Source organism: Oreochromis aureus, linkage group 10, assembly GCF_013358895.1.
Source record: "Oreochromis aureus strain Israel breed Guangdong linkage group 10, ZZ_aureus, whole genome shotgun sequence".
In the NCBI taxonomy this organism is placed as follows: Eukaryota; Metazoa; Chordata; class Actinopteri; order Cichliformes; family Cichlidae; genus Oreochromis; species Oreochromis aureus.
Window position 1 is genome coordinate 34,343,619 of NC_052951.1, and position 25,043 is coordinate 34,368,661.

General features: G+C 42.5%; 1 protein-coding gene across 1 annotated transcript; it reads right to left on the minus strand.

Moving 5' to 3' along the window:
* Positions 1 to 9,869: 9,869 nt before the first annotated feature.
* LOC116335500 (odorant receptor 131-2-like) lies at positions 9,870 to 10,820 on the minus strand. The gene has a single exon (XM_031759204.1). The coding sequence runs from the start codon at positions 10,818 to 10,820 to the stop codon at positions 9,870 to 9,872; it is 951 nt and encodes a 316-aa protein (XP_031615064.1).
* Positions 10,821 to 25,043: the final 14,223 nt, after the last annotated feature.

Here is a 25,043-nt window from a genome sequence, read left to right on the forward strand (position 1 = left end):
CACAAGAATTTCTGACAAATTCTTGTTTAAAACATCAATTATTTGTTTCATAGTTGTTTTAATTTTACAGTTAAAGCACTGCAATGCTTGCTGGGTATTTTGTTGTACTTCTTAGTATACTTCAGTTATACTTCAGATACTTCAAATAGTGTAGCTGCAACTTACTCCTTAAGTTAAAAATGATGCTGTATATTGTAGTTTACATGTGATACTACTCTCACAATGAATTGCATTTTATAGTAATACACTCTGAATGAGGATTTAGGTAATTACTCTTAGATCTACAGTAGAAAACAACAGAAACCCGGATGGTGTAATAGTATAATCTCAGTAACATCACCAATTGTTACATTTGCTGTATTTTACAGCTGTTTCCATGAGTACGGTGAGTTACCGTAAAAATAATGTAATCTCATGGAATTTTCCCACAATTACTTGCAAATTACAGTACTGAACTGCAAACATCCTTTAGAGTTTTTTACTGTTGATTTTGCAGTACTAAGCTATGGAAATTACTGCAAAGGCAAACAGTGCATCGTCATGAATTCCGTCTTACTTTTGCTGTTTTGCTTCCACCATGATAAACTCACACTTCCTGCACAGCTCTCTCCCTCTCTCAGTGCACTTTAGGAACAGTTTCCCACCCAAAAATCTCAATTTTCTGCATTATTTGCTTGCTTATTACCAATCAGTCTAACATTGTGTACAGCACTGTCGGCTGCTGTTTTTCTTTTTAATGACTTTGGACTAGAAAGCCTCTTTGCTTCTGTTCTTTTTCTTTTTTTTTTGCCAGTCCCATTTGGTTCTTTAGCCGTCAGAATTGTTGTCTGAAGGCCAACAAAGATACCCAGCCCATGATGATCCACTTGATTGACCTTATTATTTCTTATTTATTTTATTTTATTGTATTTTTTTAAATTTTCAGTTGTTACACATGTGACAGACAGACATGACTGGGAGATAGGAAAGGGACAAAGAAGATTAAGGAAAAGAAAAACATTATTTTTAGAAACTCCCACTATTCTGTCAAAGAAGAGCTGATGTTAATGCTTTTAAAGCATTCATGTCATTTGATGTTTGAGCTGATAAATGTTAAGTCTGAAATCTCTAGATTATTGCATAGTGCCTGTTCTACATCTAGCCAAGGCTCATCTAAGTGGGTATGTTTTGTTACGAAATAAATATATTGTTAGTGCTTATTGTCACTTGTTTTTAATATAGTTTGCTTCAAGTTTAAGAGAGGGCCAACTTTGAGTATAAACTAGGTCAGAGGCTGACAGGATGTAGACAGAAAGTGAAACTAGGCAGAGTTGTTTTGATCGAAACTGTGTGTGACGTATAAGAGAACTATATATATACGCATTTGGCTTGTAATGTTTTTAGACCTGTGGGTGCTTGCTAGCGTCCGCAGCTCTCCTTTTCCGGAAATGTAGAATAAAGATGAATTTTTGAGCTTGACCACACTGAGTCCGGTCTTTCTCTGTTGGTAAAAGAATTTAAAAAAGAACCAAATTTGATAATTGGTGCCTGTGACCCGGATTCTTTTACAGCTGAGAGGACAAATTCGGCTTAAGGTGAAATCGTAAAATGAAGTGAACGGAGAGCCATCCTTTTACAGTGCAAAAATAATAACAGTTCAGTCCGAAATCCTTTGGCCGTGGCTCCCCATGGTCAATTCTCCCGGCTCCCGAAAGTGCAGTATGGCGATGTGAAAACAGGCGACACTCCATGCATTAATTCCCCGCTCGTGATTCAGCTCCCATGTTCTCCACTCCACCTCCTGGTGCAAAAGACAAAAAGGAGTGAGAAGCTATCCGAAAGGGCATCTCAAACAACACACAATCTTAACTGTACTAACGAGCTTAATCTAATGATCCAGCGCTGACTGAAGCCTGGTCACAGCGTTAAATACATCGGCGTCAGACGGCGGACGATTTACAGCAGCTGGTGAGTGTTGATTAATCGCCGGTGTGGAGAAATTCAGAACATAGCTACTTCCAGGTCAGCGCTCCCGCCTCCAGGGAAGCGCGGCTCCATCAAAATAAAAACAAACACAAACGAGCAGGTCGCCCTGCAGGGCCGGTCAGACCATGACATGCAGAGGATGCCCAGCATTGTCCATAATGTCCAGCAGTTTCTTTAGTGTCCTTTCCTCTGCCACTGTCACCAGAGTGTCCAGCTTTATGCCGACCGCAGAGCCGGCCTTCCTGATTAGTTTTTCCAGCCTGGATGGATGATTTAATTTAGTTTAGTTAAATCTGCAAGCTTAGGAGAGACATTAATACCTAAATATTTAATATTTCCAGATTGCAGTAGGGTAGAAGAAGAACACATGGCCCTCTTCCTATTGAAAAAACAAAAGTTGTATCCAAGATGGCCGACTTCTAAATGGCCACCATGGTCACCACCCATCTTGAGGAGTTTGCCCCCTCACATATACTAATGTGCCACAAACAGGACTTTAATATCACCAACCATTCCCATTTTATTACGGTGTATCCATATAAATGGCCCACCTTGTATAATATTTTTAGCCAGTTAATGAAAGAGTTTCCAAAACCAAATATGTGTAAATTTGCAAATAAAAATTTCCAGTTAACTCTGTAAAATGCTTTTTCTGCATCTAGAGATAATATTGTGGTTTCAGTGTTTTTACTGCATGAGTAGTAGTAGTTATGTTCTCTAATCTTTTTGAGAGAGCTTTGCAGATTATTTTGAGGTCTACATTTTTAAGGGATATTGGACAATAGCTTCAGGGAAATACAGGGTCTTTGCCTGGTTTAGCAGGAGACTAATACTGGCAGAATTCATATTTGGTGGTAGTCTGCCATTTTCCTTGATTTCCTGCAACATTCTGTAGAATACAGGTGCCAGAATTGTCCAGAATTCTTTGTAGCATTCTGCTGTAAAGCCGTCTGGACTTGGAGCCTTATTATTGGGTATACTTATCAGGGCTTCCTGGAGTTCACCTGGTGTCACTGGTGAATCCAGTGCCATTGCTTGAGTGTCTAATAATTTTGGAAGAGTTACGTTGTCAAGTAACCAGTGTTGGGCAAGTTACTTTGAAAAAGTAATTAATTATAGTTACCAGTTACCTCTTCAAAAAAGTAACTGTGTTAGTAACCAAATTACAAGATTCTAAAAGTAATTAATTACTTGAAAAGTAACTATTGTGTTACTAGTATAATTGGCCATTTTTTTACTACTCTTGATTTTCTCTCCACATTTTACCTTTAAAAACTATTAACTTTGTCTTGTTTGGTATCATTCTTTTCAGCACAACCTCACGTGTCTGAATTTACAGTTATGTTTTTATTTTGACATACTGTATTAACACAACTGATCTAAAATCAGACAAAAAAACATAAAATCCGCGTAGAAAAAGTTATATTTTTTACTGTAACAACCATAAACATGTTTATTGAATCATATTTCATAACTTTAAATGCAAATATAAATTGTTGATTTTAAAATCCTATGCACAAGTTTTGCAAACAACAAAGTTATTTGCAACCATTTACCGTTTACCTTTTTTTTAATAACCATTTCAAACTATTTACATAATCAGAATCAGAATCAGAATACTGTATTGATCCCCAGGGGAAATTATTTTTCGTTACAGTGCTCCATTATAAACAAACATTAACAGAGACAGACAATACACTAACTAAGAATAGCACAATATATACAGGCATATATATACATAAAAGTCACTTATTAATAAATAGCTGAAAAAGAACATGTGCAAGAAGGGTGTAGCTGTTACAGTAAACAGTGTGTTAGATGGAGGAGTTGTACAAGGAGGTGGCCACAGGCAGGAATGATTTCCTGTGTCGGTCAGTGGTGCTTTTCGGTAATCTCAGTCTCTCACTCAACGTGCTCCTGTGACTGACCAGCATGTCATGGAGTGGGTGGGAGGTGTTATCCAACATTGTCTTTATCTTGGACAACATCCGCCTCTCCGACACCACCTTGAGGGAGTCCAGCTCCATCCCCACAACACTACTGGCCTTACGGATCAGTTTATCGAGTCTGTTGGCATCTGTGACCCTCAGCCTGCTCCCCCAGCATGCAACGCCATAGAGGATCGCACTGGCCACAACAGACTCGTAGGAAATCCTGAGCATTTTCTGGCAGATGTTGAAGGACCTCAGTCGCCTCAAAAAATAGAGACGACTCTGGCCCTTCCTGTAAAGTGCTGTGGTGTTTTTAGCCCAGTCTGGTTTATTGTCAGTGTGTACTCCAAGGTCTTTATTGTCCTTCACAATGTCAATATTGACACCCTGGATTGAAACAGGGGTCAAGTGTTTCCTGGTCTTCCTGAAGTCCACTATTAATTCCTTGGTCTTTGCCACGTTGAGCTGCAGATGATTCTGCTCACACCACGTGACAAAGGAGTCGACCACAGCCCGGTACTCTGACTCATCATCCCTGCTGATGCATCCAACCACCGCTGAGTCATCAGAAAACTTCTGAAGATGGAGGTCTCTGTGCAGTGGTTGAAGTCTGTGGTGTAGAGGGTGAAGAGGAAGGGGGAGAGGACAGTCCCCTGTGGTGCCCCTGTGTTGCTGATTACCTTGTCAGACACACACTGTGGGAGACGTACATATTGTGGTCTTCCTGTCAGGTAATCAACAATCCAGGACACCAGAGAAGCATCCACCTGCATCAACAATCAGCTGTTCTGCATTCAATAAGATGCCACACAAATTATTTGTGCCACTCCAAAGAAATAATTTCTGTCCACTATAAAGGAGAACATCACAGCCTGATACCTGCAGGTCTGACAGCAGCAGGTGTATCACTGCTGTTTCTACCTGGAGACAGCAGTCGCCTCATTGTTCTGACACACAACACAAAACTATCTACAACACTAGACACTAACTACACAAGACAACACATTAACTACACACTCCAAACACGCTAAACGTCACAAATCTCTCACATCTCAAAACTCGCTCTCTCTCTCTCTCGCCGTCACTCCTAAAACTTCCCCCTCTTCCTAAACAACCAAATGTCATGTTGCCATATCATTTTTTGATTGGTCGACATGGTGCATTTTTCCACCAACATGAAAGGACTGTTTTTGGTTTTGTTTTTTTATGTTTTGCTCATAAGCAGAGAGTGCTTGCTAGCGCTGTCCTTAGACAGTAAACGTGACGAAACTATTGAGGAAAAAACGCCGCGTATATATTGTTTATCATGACTCTGGTTTTACGTGGCCTATCAACACAATTTCTAAACTGGTATATATCACCTTGTTGCTTTGTCATCTTAAAATGGTCATGTGATTGGCTTACCACGACTACTTTATTCTTCCTCAGTCAAAAAGCAGCACTCATGCGATTGTTTTGCCCCTTAGCTCCAGGTGTTGTGCCAAAAAGTGATCGCCGGCCAGAAAGTGATTACCGTCCGCGGGAGCGCGCAGCTGCTTAAAGCTGTAGCGTCCAGATTACTTACGTAAACAGCTACTTCCGTGTAACTGATATAAGATGCGGTAAACTGAACACAGCTTCAACTGTTTGTTTCTTGAAAAATAGTAACGCGACCGCATTTTGTTATTAGTAACGGTAACGGCGTTGTAACGATAGGAATAGTATTAGTTAGATTACTCGTTACTGAAAAAAGTAATGCTGTTATTCCCATCACTGCAAGTAACTGATCAATTTTATTTTTAGACAGGTTTATGTGTGGTGAATATAAAGTTTCATAGAAATCCCTAAGATCTGAAAACTGCTGTTCACAAACGCTGTCCATCTAATCTGACTGAGCTGGAGCTGTTTTGCAAAGAAGAATGGGCAAAGATTTCAGTCTGTAGATGTGCAAAGCTGGTAGAGACAGACCCTAAAAGACTGGCAGCTGTAACTGCAGCAAAAGGTGGTTCTACAAAGTATTGACTCAGGGGGCTGAATAATTACGCACACCCCACTTTGCAGTTATTTATTTGTAAAAAATGTTTGGAATCATGTATGATTTTTGTTCCACTTCTCACGTGTACACCACTTTGTATTGGTCTTTCACCTGGAATTCCAATAACATTGATTCATGTTTGTGGCTGTAATGTGACAAAATGTGGAAAAGTTCAAGGGGGCTGAATACTTTTGCAAGCCACTGTAAATATTGACAGGGAATTTGCCTCATTTACCCAAATGCAGAATAAGTTCTCTCTCCCTGCGTCACATTTTTTTAGTGTTTTGCAGAAAACTATGTTCATTAGAGTATTTTCAACTTTCCATCTCTTCCTGGAAGAGCGACCAATTTTCAAGCTCCTTCTGGGCTCCCCAGATTTTAAAAAGTTGGTTTCTGGTTTTGTTTTCAGAGTATTCAAATTGTAAATCTGACTTGTGAAGAATGCATGCGAGGAGGAGCTGGGTTTGCGAATTGGGGATAAGGGGAAACCAAACAACCTTTGGCGAAGCGGATGGCACAACACAGAAGAGCTACCTTGTAAGGCCAGGATTCCTCAGTCTATTCACACCTACAGGCCAGTGGACACGCTTTCAACGATGAGGATGTACACATCCTGGACGGGGAGGAACGCTGGTTTGAGCGCCGAGTCAAGGAGGCCATTTACGTGAAAGGGGAAAGACCATCTCTGAATCAAGGAGGGGGCCTAAGGCTACATCTTTCGCCATCTTACAATGCTGTGATTGTAGCCATTCCCCAACTCTCTGTGAATGGTACCCATGGTCTATGATCAATAGGATTTGATCAGTGGTCATGAGAATTTACATATTAATGATCAAGGAAATGAACTCCCAGTCCATTGTTCATCAGTGGTGCTAGTTTCAGTCATTATCACCTGTCCCTTAACCATATTGATAATTTGTTTTTTGTTATTTTACAGTTGACCACGATGCTTTAATTTAGATATTGCTGGTGTAACCTTTCTTAACATACTATCCCGGGTTTGTTTGTGGTAGCTGGAGTTACATCTATTACATCCATGCATATGTTTTTAAAACAAATGCTACTAACCATCAGGTCATTTGAATTTTTTCTGTTCAAGGCAAATGTCTAGTAAACTATAGTGATGTGTCCTGTGTGTCGAAGCTGGGGGGGAGTTTTTGTGAAGCGTGTATCAAAGCTTGTTTTGATTACGTATGCAGTGATGTTCAAGGCCTCGCGGGCAGTCTGTACCACATGACTGATTCAAGAACGCTCGCTGGTTCGCACCTGATTCGAAATAAAATGGGCAGCAAAATACAGCTGATTCCCCCATCACATTGTGTTGTGGAATTGGATTACGTACATGTTAGTTACTTGAGCATTTCTTCTTCGATAGAACCAACAAGGAAGAGAAGATTTTCCCCTGTCTGGCAACATTTTGATGTCATCTCTCCTAATAAGGTATGCACACAGTAATAAGTATCGCAAATGATAAGTACCATAATATAAATAAACAACACCACAGATCCTATAATCTGATTTCTGTCTTTTGGTTTATTAAAAGGTGAAGTGTTGGCTGTGCTCCAAAGAACTTGGATACAGCAACAACACCTCATCTATGCTTAGGCATTACAGAAAAAAAAAGAGATTAACCAAGGTGGACCAAGCTCAGGTAAGTTTTATTTAGGTTGTAAGGATACCGTCATTTGATACATTTATATTCCGCATGTTATTCATTTATATTTGGGTTGTAATTACTGATATATGTAATTTCTTAATATTTTGTTTGTTTTATCAGGGGAGAGGAATGATGTGGATGAGGCCTTGGTCAACATAGTGATAGAGGATTCCCAGCCCTTCACTACTGTGGAGGACAGTGGGTTTAGAAAGCTTGTTAAAGCTTTGAACCCTAACTATGTTCTCCTCACAAGGCAGGTGTGTGTCTTAAAATATGAAGCATGTTTCCATTTTGCCTATATTTCCATATTAAGAGCTGTACTTTCTTTTTTTTAGACTTTGAAAGCTATGGTGGACCAAAGATACAAAGAGTCCAAACAAAAAGAAAAACTGACTGTGGCAAAGGCTTCTGTAGTTAGTTTAACATCTGATATGTGGATCTCCACTAACACAGAGGCAGTTGAATGGTTTATTTGATCATGCGGTCATGTGACCTGGAGGCACTGAGCATACACTGTCTAGGTTGCTGTGAGTGACAAAGAGGCATGTCATGTGGAGATATTTCATGGGTGTAAATAAAAACACCTCAAACAGTCATGTGTGTAGGAAGAAAATTCTCTATTGTGAAAATAAAATCAATTTATATAAACACTACAAAAAACAACAAAACTAGGAACTATTAGATGGAACAGCAAAAGAAATAAAAAGAAATCTCTCAGACAGACCCAGACCCTTGGAAAAAGAGGTCAGAGGTCACTGGCTCTTAATATTTTATATATGTGCATTTGATATCCATCCATTTGTGGTAATACAGGTTGGCAACATAATTTTTTAAATTCCCTTAATGCTTGGAAGCGACAAATTAGTCCTTCTCTGGGTTTCTCTTACACCCGCCATTTAAGGTTTTCAGTTTAGACCCTACATTGAGCATTATGGAGAATGGAGAGCACTGGGTGTATTTTTGCCCTAACTAATAACTATTACTGAAGTCTTAAATTGGCAGATGAATATTCTTTGGCTGATAAATGGAGGTTTGGGAAGAACTGGAAGAGAGAATTACTGCTGAAGATTTTGTTCTGGCAAATTTTTCCTCATCTGAGTCTACAAAGGTTAATGTTAAGTGGAGAATGTTTTTTACTGTAATGTCTATATAGCTTGTGCACTAACAAGGGCTATGGCTATGAACAGTGTAGATTCATCGTTTAAAACAGAACTGAAGAGTGTCAGTTAGAATTTGATTTAAATGTTCTTAATTATCTCTCAGTTTCTCAACAAGAGCTTATTCAGGAACAGTGTGCTGATGCTACTTTGATTAAGCTGTCTGACCAAGTGTGGCCTAGTGAACTAGCTAGAAGCACAGCCATGGGTATTTTCAGAACAGTACTGTACTTATTTGACTTCCACAGGGCTCACATTGTGTTAGAATTCAAGTTGTTTAAATAATAGTTCCCTTTAAGTATCGTGATAAAGTATTAAAATGTTTTTATGATCAGGAATTGAATTTAGAGTGAGCAAAACAAATTCAATAACTTGTTTAAAGCATCTCGCAAAATATCTTGGCCTGATGGTCTTTACAGCATTGCTTCACTTCATTGAGGTTTGTGGGCTTTCAGTTACACATACCATCTCAATTAAGTCAGGTTGAGGTCTAGACCTTGGATGGGTCATAGCAACTTTTTGAATCTTTCCTTTTCATACATTCTGTTGGATATTTGCTGCTTGCTTGGGATCATTGTTCTGCCACGTGCCTCAATACGGGCTAATCTTCAGCCGGCGGACAGATGACTGCGTATTTTTCAGCAGCAAGTAACAGTAAAAGGTGCATAACAACAAGGCAACAGATTAATAATTAAATATTCATTAATAACACAACAATACATCTCTCACATAAAACTGCTGTGTGGTAAATTTCAAACAATGGAACTTCACCGTTTGCGATCCACCGAGAAATCTTTCTGGTATAACAAATAGACATCAACTTAATCATTAAGGTTGTATTTATGATGAGTATCTTAGTGAACCTCATGTAAAATTGTCTCAAAACTGGCTCCCACAGTGGTATAAACAAAGAGTTTATACAAAATATTTGACTGGAGGTTCTGGAGACAGGAAGTGGAGTACAAAAATATAAACATTAGGTAAGCACCTCAAGCAGACTTGGAAAATGTGGCTACAGCTATGTATGCTTCGTTGAACAATAATACCTATTGTTCATTTGTTGTTTGAAAAAATGAAAAATGTTGCTTTAAATCACAAGACCCAAATATGCAGACCAACAAAGGCCTCCATCCAAGCTAAACATGTCAACCCTTGTCTTCTACCACTGGGCATTTCAATTGACAGCATAGATGATATATGAGGACAGGTCTGATAGTCTGATCTCTTAGTCCATAGATGAGAGAAGTCAGACACCTGGGTAAGATAATAAAAAACAGATAAAAAGCATTCTGAATGCGAACAAGTACTATCCTTGTAACAATCATTAAAAGAGGCACAAGCAATGGGTTGTAAATGGTTGAGGAGAGGCTGAGGATCAGCTGGAAGAGATTCAAGAGCAGTGTGTTACGAGCTTTAATGGCTAAGGCTTTGTCTGTGGAGGCTGACCTGGCTGCTACGATCACACCAATGTAAGAGAAAATGACTGCCACACCAGCAGCCACAAACACAATACAAGTGAAAGCTTTGTCAAAATGATCAGACTTTGACCCGAGCAGAATAGCTATGTCACCACAAAAGTCTTTCACCTCTAAATCACCCAGCTCTTCAAATAGTGCTAAAAACAACAGAGTGCGAATAATAATATTCAAAAAACTGATGGCCCAAATCACAATGATAGCTGCCCCTGTGTTTCTGATGGTGATGATGGTCCCATGCCTCAGTGGGTAGCACACAGCAACATATCTCTCAAGAGGCATCACAACCAGTGTGAGAGGAGAGATCACAGCTGTGAGCTGAGTGAAGCCCACAAGAAAGGCACATACAGGATATGAAATTCTTATTCTAAGAACTGCAAGAAGAAAATGAATCTGACTCTGTGCCAGCTGCACAGTGTCTGCAAAAAGGAGGTTATAAAGAAGAATGTAACGGCAGGTCTCACGAAACACAGGTTTACTCCTCAGAGTGAACAACATGATGCTATTGATAAAGAGAAACACACAGGTCGGAAGTGTTGTCAGAGTAGAAATCATGACTCGTTCTAGTAACCCAGGAGCCTGGACAGTGATGTTAGTGAGAGTCTGTGATGTGCTTGTCATTGAAGAGAAAATGTAAGACCTGAAATATTAAGCTGTTAAAATCACTGAAATACAAAAGTACAATGCCCAGTATTTATAAGAAACACAAAACAGAATGCAAGTACAGTTAATCTGTGCAGAGAGTTAGCATCTTATTGTTAGTATTTGTTGTGATGTGGGCAGAGCTGTTCTGCAGTGTTTCCTTGAACTCACTTACAATTTATAATGTGTGTCATAGAAGCCTCTTCACAAGATGCAACACGTCAGCAAATTTACCAGCTCATTAACCGCTGATGTAATCCTTCTTCTCACATGTAGTGTAAGGTAATAATGCATGTGTTATACAGCTTTACATTTTTGTTAGGGTGGTTCTGAATTACCTTACTACCACTTTTCAAAACCCCAGTTCCTAAAATTTTGGAGTTAATTGCTTGTTGAGTTAATTGCTGATAAGTTTGTTTTTTTGTGGTGATTTGATGTTTTGAGTTTGCTGTGTATTGTTTTTGGGAGGCCACATTGTTTAGGAAGATTAAATGGAGGCAGTTTAATTTAACACTGATGTTTTTCTATAAAATAAAATTCTGTTTGTAAGTTTAGTGGAGCAAGTGTTGATGTTCTGTTTTGTGTAAACTTTGGAGAGCATGAGCAGGCTTGATTATTGAATATGCTTAACTTAAAATCAGTGCTTTCCCTGATAGGTTGAAGGAGTGTTTCTCTTTTGAGAATCATTCATGGACTTTCTGTTGCAGTGAAAATGGTTAGAGCAGTTGTCTCGGGAGCATGTCCCTAGAATTGAGGGGGTCGCTATTTGTGCAGTTGCCTTTCTCTTTCTGGTGCTTTTAAGTGCCCACTGTAAGTAACTGCATGAAGACTAGGCTTAAGTTTTGTAGTTTTGGGGTTAGGCAGTTAGTGGCAAAGTGCTGATTTCAATTGCATGTCAAGGATCAATACTTTGCTGTTATGGCTAGAGTTGATGCTTTTGTTCAGTCTCCATCAGAGGAACTCTTGAATAGCTGTACCAAAGAACAACTATTGAAACTTGTTGAGCAATATGATGTTGATATTGGAGATAAACGGTTGAAAGATGATATTAAAGAAGTGTTAAAGGCTGCATTAGTACAGAAAGAGGTGTTGCCAGGTAAAATGCAGACTTTAGTTGCTGATGTTGATCAATCTGTGGTCTCGACTACGTTTGCCTTGTCTTTTGAGCAGCAAAAGGAGTTGTTGCTCTTATAAATGGAAAGAGACAAGTTGAACATTGAAAAAGAACGTCTGAGCCATTCTTTAGAAATGGAACTAGAGCAGTATCGGCTACACCTGATCAAGGCAGGCAAGTTACCAGGTGGTGTTGAGGCTGAAGAGTTTTCTCCACAAGGACGTGAAGCTTTTGATATTGTGCATAATTTGTGTTTGGTGCTGAAATTTTAATGAAAGAGAACTAGATGCCTTTTTCGCCCTTTTTTAACGCGTTGCCAAATTGAGAGGATGGCCAGAAGCTGACTGTGTAATTATGTTACAGTCTGTTTTGACTGGAAAGGCTCAGGATGCTTATTCAGCGCTCAGTGCAGCTGATTGTCAGAGTTTTGCTACTGTTAAAGATGCAGTTCTGAAAGCCTATGAGTTGGTACCAGAAGCTTACTGTCAACGTTTCAGATCATGGAGAAAGTCTGATAAGCAGTCGCATCTAGAATTCGCGAGGGAATTAACTAAACACTTCAACAGATGGTGCTCTGCCTTGGGAGTGACTGCTTTCCAGGATCTGTGTGAGTTAATGGAATTGGAGCAGTTTAAAGTTTATGTCATCGGTTTCTGCGAAGGCCAATGGTGGAGTGAAGTCCAGTAGTTATGGTCACGCTTGCAACTATTGCCATGGCAATGGACACTGGAAAACAAAATGTCCCTTGTTGAAAAGCAAGTTGGCGGGTACAAGTAAGCAGGTTAAGCCTGTGGCTCTTACCATTCCTGCACGGGAAATTTCAGTAGTCTCTCAGGAAACCCTAGTTTTGACTAAATCTGACTCAGAGAGACATTCGGGGTTTGAGGATTTTGTGTCAGATGGGTTTGTATCACTCCCAGGTGATGTTCATAAAGTTCCTGTAAAGATTTTGCGTGACACGGGAGCGAAGGATTCTTTTATCTTAGCTTCCGTGTTACCTTTTTCACAGATTACTGATACTGGTGAGTGTGTATTGTTCAAGGCATGGGTTTAACCACTATCTGTGCCCCATTGCATAAAGTCAGGCTGTCATGCAGTTTTCTGGATGATGATATCTGCATTGGTGTTCGTCCTGTTCGTCCTTGCCATTTGAGGGCGTACATGTGATTTTGGGCAATGATTTGGCTGGAAGTCGAGTCTGGGCTGACAGTTCTTTGCCTGTTAAATCTGGAGTTCTCAATGAGTCCCATGAGTGTCAGCGGGGTTTTTCGGACTTTGCAGCTTGTGCTGTTACAAGGGCTACAGCTAGAAGCGATGCTGAGCCTGTAACTCAAGCAGAAGAGTGTCAGGTTGAATCAGATTTGAATATTCCTGAATATTTGTCAATTTCCCAGCAAGAGTTAATTCAAGCGCAGCGTGCTGATGCTTCGCTGACTGAGCTGTTTCACAAGGTGCAACCTAGTGATGACGCTAGAAGTGCGGCCTCTGGTTATTTTCTGCAGAAGGATGTACTAGTCCGTAAGTGGAGTCCGCAAGGGCTGGACTGTGTTGGAAGTTCAGTTGTCCAGATTGTGGTTCCAACTAAATTCCGTGACGAGGTGTTACCATTTACCATTCTTTTGGCCACATCCTAAGCGTGATGTTTCAGCTTACATTAAGACCTGCCATACTTGCCAAATTGTAGGTAAGCCAAATCAGTCTATTAAACCTGCTCCACTTTGTCCCATCCCTGCTGTGAGTAAGCCATTTGAGAATTTGATCATTGACTGCGTGGGCCCTCTTCCGAGATCAAAATCTGGTTCAGAGTATCTTTTGACTGTGATGTGCCAGGTTACGCGTTATCCTGTTGCATATCCATCTCAGCCAAGTCTGTGGTGAAGGCTTTGACACAGTTTATTTCTATATTTGGCATTCCAAAGATTATTCAGATTGACGAGGGATCAAACTGTTTGTCAAATCTATTTGCACAAGTTCTCAAGCTGTTGAACATCACACATAACAAAGCCTCTCCTTATCATCCACAGAGCCAAGGTGTTTTAGAACGCTTCCATCAAACACTGAAATCCTTGTTGCGTGCCTATTGCACAGAAATGAAGAGTAACTGGAAGGAAGGTTTTCCGTGGCTTCTGTTGGCAGCACGAGAAGTGTGCCAGGAGAGTACTGGGTTTAGCCCAAATGACCTGGTCTTTGGCCACAAAGTTCAGGGACCCTTGACAGTGCTGTGCGATAAGTGGTTATCAGGTGAACCACCAGTGAACTTGATAGATTATGTTAATGGTTTTCGGCACAGATTGTATGTGGCAGGTCAGTTGGCAAAACAGAACCTTAAGAAGGTTCAGGTCAGGATGAATTATTTTCATGAAAAGCAGCAGTTTAGTGAGGGTGACCAGGTTTTGGCTTTGCTGCCGATTGCAGGGTCACCGTTTCAGACGTGATTTGCTGGGCCTTACACCGTGGTACAGAAACTGTCAGAACAGAATTACCTGATTGCTACCCCAGATCGCAGGAAAAGAAATCAACTTTGCCATGTTAATTTGTTAAAACCATATCATATTTGTCCTTTATCTGTTGGTTTGTCAGGCTCTCTTATTTCTCCTTCCGCATCCAGTCCAGCGTTGACTGCTTGTATACTGGCGCAGTCAGTTTGTGGGGGGTAGGATGTGGCAGCACCTGATGATCCTTTATTGCTTGGTCATCTGAAGAATTCAGAAACTCTTCAGAACTTGGATTTGCTGTTGGGCCATTTGCCTGCTGACAAACGTGCAGAACTGTCTGCATTAATTAAAAGGTATCCATCTTTGTCTAGAGACACACCTTCAAAAACAACTTTGATAGAGCATGATAGTGATGTGGGTGATGCAAAACCAATCCGGCAGAGGTTCTACAGAGTCTCTGAGGAAAAGAGGAAAATAATTGATCAGGAAGTTCAGTACAAGTTGGAAAACAACATTGCAGTGCTGTCGTCATCAAGCTGGGCTTCCCCATGTTTGTTGGTTGAAAAAGCTGGTAAATCACCATGTTGTTGCATAGATTTTCGCAAAGTAAATGCAGTGACCAAATCTGATTCTTATCCTTTGCCTCATATTGATGACTGTATTGACCAAGTTGGTGCAGCAGAATATGTGAGCAAGTTTTATCTGTTGAAGGGATATTGGCAGGTGCCTCTAACTCCCAGAGCTCAGGAAATATCTGCTTTTATCATGCCATCTGGTCTTTATTCATATACAGTCATGGGTTTTGGTTTACAAAATGCTCCAGCTACATTTCAGTGACTCATGAATATTGTTAATGGGCTGAAAGGCTGTGCTGTTTACCTAGATGACGTGGTGGTGTATAGTGGGAGGATCATCTGGATTGTATTCACACTTTGTTTGAGCAGCTAGTTGGGGGAAATCTCACTATCAACCTGGCGAAATGTGAATGTGCAAAAGCAGTTGTGACCTATCTTAGTAAGGTTGTGGGCCAAGGTTACGTGAGGCCTGTTGATGCGAAGGTGTTGGCCATCAAAGAGTTCTCTGTTCCAGTCACTAAAAAAGAACTCGTGAGATTTTTGGGTCTGGTCAGTTATTATCGTTGTTTTTGTCAAAACTTCTCAACAGTGGTCGCTCCTCTGACTGACTTGTTGAAGGCCAAAGTAAAGTTCATTTGGTCTGCAGCATGTCAGCAAGCTTTTCGGGATGTAAAAGCTTTATTGTGCTCTGAACCTATGCTCTTAGCACCCTGTCTGGATCAGCCCTTCAAGCTGTAAGTGGAGGCAAGCCACATTTGTGCAGGTACTGTTTTAGTCCAACCTGACAAGCAAGGTATTGAACATCCAGTTAGCTTCTTATCCAAGGAGTTCAACTCCCATCAGCTGAATTATTCAGTCATTGAAAAAGAAGCTTTGGTATTAGTTTTGGCCTTGCAGCATTTCCGATTTGGATTCTGCTTGGCCAATTGAGTTATTTTCTGACCATAACCCTCTCACTTTCTTGAATTCGTTGCAGAACCCGAATGAGAGGCTCATGCGGTGGGCTGTCTTCTTGCAGCCTTACACTTTGTACATTCAGCACATTAAGGGCAAAGATAATGTCTTGGCAGATGCTTTGTCCAGTGCGCCTTTGTAACCAGTAGCTACACCTTCATATGCTTATAGTATGTCTTCTTCAGTATTGTTTTCCCTCCTCTTAAATTGGTCCTAGGTACCAAGGTTGCTGAGGTTGGAGATGAGTTGAAGATCTAAGGACTTTGAGCATGCAGAAAGGTGTTGAAAAAGAGGTTGCATGTGTGTACATATGTTTATGGAGTTAATATATAAATGTACTTCTAGTTGCAATTCATAATGTGAATAATTGTGACTCTCAGGGTAAGAGTCGCATTCTATGGGGAGAGTGTGACAGCCAGTGGGCTGGTCTTGTGTTCTTGTTTTTTTGTTGCCTGTTTCCTGCAAGTAGGTGGAGGTGACCCAATTATAGATGCAGCACACCTGACAAGGCCAGTCCCAGTATATAAAGACACCTTGACTGAACCATGGCTGTCTCTCTCTGTCTGGCACCTATCATCTTCATTTGGCGCTTCAGTTGTGGCTGTTATGGTAAATGGTAAATGGCCTGTATTTGTATAGCGCTTTGCTAGTCCCCAAGGACCCCAAAGCGCTTTACACTACATTCAGTCATCCACCCATTCACACACACATTCACACACTGGTGATGGCAAGCTACATTGTAGCCACAGCCACCCTGGGGCGCACTGACAGAGTTATATCATTTAAATTATGTTTAAGTTTTTTCACCTTATTTTCATTAAAAATATCTTACAGCCTTTAAAAGTGTGTGGTCTCCCACTTGCTTGTCACGTCCGTGAGCCGAGTTGTGACACTAAGTAAAACTACTACACAATACTAAGCATATAAGTACAGAATGCACTGATTTGCAGATCAGAAAAAATGTCTAATTTTAAAAAGAACATTAGTTAATTTTGAATTTAATAGTAGCGCTTTGAGGCAACTGTTGTTGTGATTTGGCACTATATAATTAAAACTGAACTGAACTGAAGTAAATAGTAGTAACTCCTATCAAAAATGTTTGGCAGCAAGTCAGGAACATGAATGGGAATACTCAACTTTCAATTTAGCATGTACAATTGAGAACTCTTTGGATATTTCACAATCTACCTTTCATAATATCACAAAATGATTTTAATAAGGCTTAAACAGTTGCAACATTTGACTCAAGGCTTATCATGCTGTAAAAAACAAACAAACAAAAAACAACAACAACAACAACAAAAGTACATTTTACCAGGGCAGTCATCTGCCGAGACTGGTTCATAGACAGATTAAGTTGGGTGTGATCTGCATAGCAGTGAAAATGTATAAGACATAAAAGATACCTCTTTACTGTCATTGCACAGTCATACCTAGTACAATAGTACAATGAAATTGGAAACTGTCCCACATTGGCACTACGCACAACACAACACAACACAATGGTTGTAGCACAGGTGAGCCTGTCCAGCATCCTTCCACATCAGCTGAAGTCTCAGGAGAGCCCGTCCAGTATCCTACCTTGGCAGCTGGGTGTTCAGTCAAGCCTGCCCATTCTCCTTCAGCCTCCACGCCGCCTGCCATGGCCTCCACGCTGCCACCTGCTATAGTTACCAAGCCAGTGGGTCCAACTCCACCTGAGCCTAAGTGGTACCAATGACTGGAGCCACCTTGGCACCTTGGAAGCCCCAGCCAGAGCAACCAGAGCAACCAGAGCCTGTTGCGAGCGCTGCACAGCCTCTGCTAGCTATGTCTCATCAACAGGTCATTGCACAATCTGGCCCAGCCATGTCTCAACCAGAGGTTGTTGTACTGTGTGGCCCAGGCACACTTGATCCTGCCACGCCTGAGTCAGAGGTCTGCGCGCTATCTGGACTTGCTCTGCCCGAGCCGGAGGGTCTACACACCATCAGGGCCTGTACGTCCACATCGTACACAGCTTGCACGTCCACTACCTGCATGTCATGCACCTACAAAACCACGATTGAAGGAAAGTTTTAATAACTTCCCGGCAGGATCCCCTTCAGTTTGCTTACCAGCCCTGCCTTGGAGCTGAGGATGCCATCATCGGCAAGCACTGTGAGGGTCACATTTTTTGACTTTTCAACACCATCAGGCCGACCCTCCTGGGTGATAAGCTAACAGCGATGCAGGTGGATGCTTCTCTTGTGTCCTGGATTGTTATTATTATTATTAAAATTATTTCTTTGGAGTGGCACAAATAATTTGTGTGGCATCTTATTGAATGCAGAACAGCTGATTGTTGATGCAGGTGGATGCTTCTCTGGTGTCCTGGATTGTTGATTACCTGACAGGAAGACCACAATATGTGCGTCTCCCACATTGTGTGTCTGACAATATGATCAGCAACACAGGGGCACCACAGGGGACTGTCCTCTCCGCCTTGTGGACTTTAGGAAGCCAAGGAAACCCTTGACCCCTGTATCAATCTAGGGGGTCAACGTTGACATTGTGGATGACTATACATACCTCAGAGTACACATAGACAATAAAGTGGACTGGGTTAAAAACACCACTGCACATTACAGGAAGGGGCAGAGTCGTCTCTATTTTCTGAGGCAGCTGAGGTCAATTTAATTAAATTCAATTTCAATTCAATTTTATTTATACAGCACCAAATCACAACAAATGTTGCCTCAAGTATACCCTATAATAATAGATACAGAGAAAAACCCAACAATCATATGACTCCCTATGAACAAGCACTTTGGCGACAGTGGGAAGGAAAAACTCCCTTTTAACAGGAAGAAACCTCCGGCAGAACCAGGAGGGGCGGGGCCATCTGCTGCGACCGGTTGGGGTGAGAGAAGGAAGACAGGATAAAGACATGCTGTGGAAGAGAGACAGAGATTAATAACAGATATGATTCGATGCAGAGAGGTCTGTTAACACATAGTGAGTGAGAAAGGTGACTGGAAGGGAAAAACTCAATGCATCATGGGAATCCCCGGCAGCCTACGTCTATTGCAGCATAACTAAGGGAGGATTCAGGGTCACCTGGTCCAGCCCTAACTATATGCTTTAGCAAAAAGGAAAGTTTGAAGCCTAATCTTGAAAGTAGAGATAGTGTCTGTCTCCTGAATCCAAACTGGAAGCTGGTTCCACAGAAGAGGGGCCTGAAAACTGAAGGCTCTGCCTCCCATTCTACTTTTAAATACTCAACATCTGACGGACAATGCTCACGATTTTCTATGAGTATGTTGTGGTCAGTGCTATTCTCTATGCTGTTGCATGCTGGGGCAGCAGGTTGAGGATCACAATGCCAACAGACCCAATAAACTGCTCTGCAAGGCCAGTAATGTTGTGGGGAGAGGCAAATGTTTTCCAAGATAAAGACAATGTTGGATAATTCCTCCCACCCATGCCATGACACGCTGGCTAGTCACAGGAGCACGTTCAGTGAGAGATTGAGATTACCAAGAAGCACCACTGACCGACACAGGAAATCATTCCTTCCTGTGGCCATCTCTCTGTACATTCTCTCTATATCGTAAGGGTGTTACACCTCGAGAGTGAGAAAGGGCTGGTAAACACTGTCTCCAGGTGGAAAACAGGAGAAGTGATACACCTGCTGTGTAGACCTGCAGGGTTCAGACCCATGATGTCCTCCTCTGTCTTATAGTGAACAGAAACTCTTTTTTTTGAGTGGCACAAATAATTTGTGTGCCTTCTTATTTGATGCAGAACACCTGATTGTTCTGTAAATAGTCTGAAATGGTTATATAAAAAATGTCTGAGGCCTGGGCTGCATTTTTAGGTAAACAGTTTACAAATGGTGCATATTTTTTTTTAACTTAAAAATTCTATTTACGTTTCAAGTTATTTTTGTGGTTTTTACAGTAAAAAATAGAACTTTTTTTTGTCTGAATTTAGATCAATTGTGCTAATACAGTATACTTGATATGTGTATACTCCATATAAACAAACAAGGCAAGGTAAATAGTTTTTAAATGTGAGCTATAGAGGTAAAATCAAAAGTAGTCAAAAGTGGCCAATTATAACTTGGACCCCAGAGGGGAAAATAAAAGTTGTATATTAATTTTCACACAGCTGAAAATTAAAATGCTGTCAAACAGAAAACTCACTGGATGCTTGCTGATTAACCAGGTTGTGTTAGATCAGGGGTGTCAAACGTACGGCCCACGGGCCGGATCAGGCCCGCAAACTGGTTTAATCCGGCCCGTGAGATGATTTTGTAAAGTATAAAAATGAGCAGCAGTTTTTCAATAAAGAAACTGCTGTTCTAATTGTGTCCATTGGATGGCGCAATAGCAATTGTGAGCTACTTTGTTTTGCCCGCGAAATTTAAACCTGATGTGCTTTGGCACCCTCATTGCTCCAATATGTCTCTGTCAAAAAAGAGAAAAGTGAGTGCAGAGTGTTCCAAGAAAAATGGTCATCCTCCTATTTATTCACGGAAGTGAATGGGAAATCAAATCAAATCAAATCAAATCACCTTTATTGTCACGTCACATGTGCAGGTACACTGGTACAGTACATGCGAGTGAAATTCTTGTGTGCAAGCTTCACAAGCAACAGAGTTGTGCAAAATACAATAACGTGCAACAAGCAAAATATATAAAAATGGTTAATCTAAAAGTAATAAATATATGTACCATATATAAAGGTATATACATTACTGAATGTGTGTACTAAATATGTTTTTCTACGTGTGTGTGTGTGTGTGTGTGTGTGTGAGTGTGTATATACATGTTTTACAAATGAAATAGAGTAAACAATAAAATAAGATATATAAAATATAAAATATACAGAGGTAGGTATGTGCAAAACAGTGGCATTAATGTACAGTGTGGAGTGCATAATGTTGAAGTTCCAGTAGTGAGGGTGAGGTGTCTATGACGTGTTCAGCAGTCTGATGGCCTGGTGGAAAAAGCTGTCTCTCAGTCTGCTGGTTCGGGACCGGATGCTGCAGAACCTCCTTCCTGATGGAAGTAGTCTGAACAGTTTATGGCTGGGGTGACTGGAGTCCTTGATGATCCTCCCGCTTTCCTCAGGCACCGCTTCCTGTAGATGTCTTGGAGGAGGAAGCTCACCTCCAATTATCCGTTCAGCACACCGCACTACTCTCTGGAGAGCTTTGCGGTTGTAAGCGGTGGTGTTGCCATACCAGGTGGTGATGCATCCAGTGAGGATGCTCTCAATGGCACAGCGATAGAAGGTCCTGAGGATGCGGGGCTCATGCCGAATCTTTTCAGTCTCCTGAGAAAGAAGAGGCGCTGCTGCGCCTTCTTCACTGTCTTGTTTATGTGTACTGACCACGTAAGATCCTCAGCCAGATGTACACCAAGGAAGCGGAAGCTGCTCACTCTCTCCACAGCGGCGCCGTTGATGGTGATGGGGTGTGTACTCCTCTGCACCTCCGGAAGTCCACTATCAACTCCTTTGTCTTTGCGACGTTGAGGGTGAGATGGTTGTCTTGACACCAGTGGGTCAGGCGCTGACCTCCTCCCTGTAGGCCGTCTCATCACCGTTGGTGATAAGACCCACCACTGTAGTGTCGTCCCGCAAACTTCACAATGATGTTGGAGTTGTCAGTGGCCGTGCAGTCGTAGGTGTAGAGTGAGTACAGGAGAGGGCTCAGTACACACCCCTGTGGAGCACCAGTGTTCAGTGTGATGGGGATGAGGTGGTGCTGCCCAGTCTGACCACTTGGCGTCTGTCAGACAGGAAGTTAAGGATCCAGCTGCAGAGGAGCTGCTCAGTCCTAGATCCTGCAGTTTCCTGTCCAGCTTCGAGGAGCGATGGTGTTGAATGCTGAGCTGTAATCTACAAACAGCATTCTCACATACGTGTCTCTCTTCTCCAGGTGTGACAGGGCAGCATGGAGTGTCAGGGCTATGGCATCATCAGTGGACCTGTTGTGGCGGTATGCGAACTGTAGAGGGTCCAGTGAGTCGGGTAGTGCGGAGCAGATGAAGTCCCTGACCAGCTTCTCGAAGCATTTGCTCACGATGGGGTCAGGGCTACAGGTCGCCAGTCGTTCAATGATGAGATGATGGAGGATTTGGGTACAGGGACGATGGTGGCCATTTTGAAGCAGGCTGGGACTACAGACAGAGAGAGGAAAGGTTGAAGATGTGTGTAAACACTCCAGCCAGCTGAGCGCGCATGACTTGAGGACGCGGCCGGGAATCCCGTCCGGACCAGTAGCTGCGTGGGTTCACTCTCCTGAAGTACCTCCGCACATCCTCCTCAGACACAGTGTGCGCACTGGCGTCATCCGCGGTGCGCACACTGTCCGGTCTCCTGGTGTTCGCTGTGTCGAATCTAGCGTAGAATACGTTTAGATCCTCACACAGAGAGGCCGTGGTCTGCGGTGTGCTGGTTTTCCTCTAAAGTCTGTGATCGTGTTTAGTCCCTGCCACATACTCCGAGGGTTGTCAAACTGTTGCTCCACCCTGTCCCTGTACTCACGTTTGGCTGCTTTGATCGTCTTCGGAGTTGGTAATGTGCGTGTTTGTAGTCCGATGTGTTCGCGGAGGCAAAAGCGGTGCTCCGTGCCGCTAGCGCCGTCGCGAACATCTCCGTTAATCCAGGGTTTTTGATTTGGGAAGGATTTAACTGTTCTGGATGGGACGACATCTTCCACGCATTTTCTGATAAATCCACAGACTGAGTCTGTGTATTCATCGATGTCTTTAGCAGCCACGTGAAACATTTCCCAGTCCGCGTGATCAAAACAGTCCCGCAGCGTAGACTCCGATTGGTCCGACCAACGATGCACCGCCCTCAGGGTTGGAGCTTCCTGTTTCAGCTTCTGCCTGTAGGCGGGCAGGAGCAGGATGGAGCGGTGATCTGATTGGCGAATGGGGCGCGGGGAGGGCTTTGTACGCATCCCGGAAAGAGGTGTAGCAGTGGTCAAGAAGCCGGTCTCCACAGTGTTGAAATGGATGTGTTGGTGGAGTTTTGGTGAGACTTTCTTCAGGTTACCCTTATTAAAGTCCCCGGTCGTGATAAACGCCGCCTCTGGGTGTGCGGTTTCCTCACTGCTGATCGCGCTGTACAGTTCCCTGAGTGCTCGGTCAGTGTCGGCTTGTGGGGGAATGTAAACAGCCGTAATAATCACTGCTGTAAATTCCCTCGGTAGCCAGAATGGCGGCACTTAACCATCAGGTACTCCAGGTCCGGTGAGCAGAAGGATTTGACCGGTGCACGTTCGCATAATCACACCAGCTGTTGTTGATCATGAAACACACACCACCGCCTCTGCTTTTCCCAGTAAGCTCCTGTGACCTGTCCGCGCGGTGCACAGAGAACCCCGGCAGTTGAACTGCGGAGTCCGGTACCTTGTCCGATAGCCAGGTTTCTGTGAGGCAGATCACGCAGCAGTCCCGCATCTCTCGCTGGAATGAGATCCGTGCCCGAAGCTCGCACAGCTTGTTCTCCAGAGACTGCACATTAGCCAGTAATAAGCTGGGTAACGGTGGTCTGTTAGTGCGCCGTCTCAGTCGAACCAGAACGCCAGATCTTCTCCCTCTGCGTCGGCGTTTGCGGCCTCCACGGGCCCAGAACAAAGGCGTCTCAGGTGAGATGAATGGGGGGTCTGCAAACGGAGGGTCCGTGTTGCAAAACTTGAACTCCGGAAAGTGATGAGAAAGTCCGTCTTTTATGTCCAGTAAGGTTTGTCGGTAGCTGTATGTTTGGTGTGTTCCCAGCATGTTGCAGTGCTGAAGGAATATAACCTCCGTCGCCACTATGTGAGTCTTCATGCCGACAAATATGACAACTTTCAAGGACAGCGGAGAAGAGAGAAGGTGAATAAACTGTTGGCGGGTCTGAAGAAACAGCAGTCTGTGTTTACTCACAGCCGAGACATCAGTGACGCTGCAGTGAAAGCTAGCTACCTCATTGCTAACGAAATTGCACTAGCTTCAAAACCATTTAGTGAGGGTGAATTTGTAAAAACATGTATGATGAAGACATCGGAGATTGTGTGCCCTGAAAAGCTCCAGGCCTGTGCAAATATCAGCCTGACAAGAAACACCGTTACCGACAGGATTTCTGATCTTTCAGCGGATTTGGACAGACAGTTGAAGCAAAAAATAAAGTCATTTATTGTGTTTTCAGTTGCAATTGATGAAGGCACGGACATTACAGATGTTGCAATACTGGCAATTTTCATCCGCGGAGTTGATGACACATTGACCGTCACCGAGGAGTTCGTGGAGTTGGTACCTGATAGGTTTGTAGCTTAACCCGATTCGCTGGAACGTTGAAGACAATGTAATTACACAGCAAAGCAAGACACGAGTAGGCAACGTTCTTTATGTTTTACGTGCACGGGAGAGAACTGGACAGGCGCCGTTCCTTCGCTTGACCCCAGTTGCTCTCGTCCGCTCTCCCGTAACACTGCTCTTTTATTGTGGTTACATGAATATGCATAGGTTCATTAACATATGACATCTTACATAGGTATACATGTGAACAAAGAATACCTTGTGTGTGTGTCTATGTGTGTATATGTGTGGGGTCAAGATGTGACCCCTTGAAGACTCCCCAAAGCTGGTGCCAGGAGTCTAGCGGTCCATCTAAACATAAGGGTCTTATGCTTAACCAGATACAGAGAAGGTGTCCTCCTATACCATAAAACAATAAGACAAGGCACGGCCTCTCCCATGCTCCCAGAGTGCTCTCGTATGCACACAACGTGTCTCTGCAGACTACTAAGGATCAAACCTCCTATCACTACACAATCGATTATATACTTCTAAGCATATGGCATAAATATTTCTAAGCATAAATGACAATCAACAATACAAAACCCTAACAGTACCGATGACAGATACAACGACCGCAGCTGATATTTTCACCGCACTCGTTGGCGCGCTGGACAGGGTCGGAGTGGACTGGTCCCGCGCTGTCAGCCTGGCTACAGATGGTGCGCCCTCAATGATCGGGAAGAAAGCAGGCGTTGTAAAAAAAAGTTCAGAGATAAAGTGCAATCTGCAAATGGAGGACGTGATTTTTGGACTTTTCACTGTATTTTGCACCAGGAGGCTTTGTGTTGCAAGCAGTGTTGGGG

What these genes read in the sequence shown, in the direction of transcription:
- LOC116335500 (XM_031759204.1), bottom strand. Translation starts at nt 10,820, where the DNA reads ATGACAAGCACATCACAGACTCTCACTAACATCACTGTCCAGGCTCCT.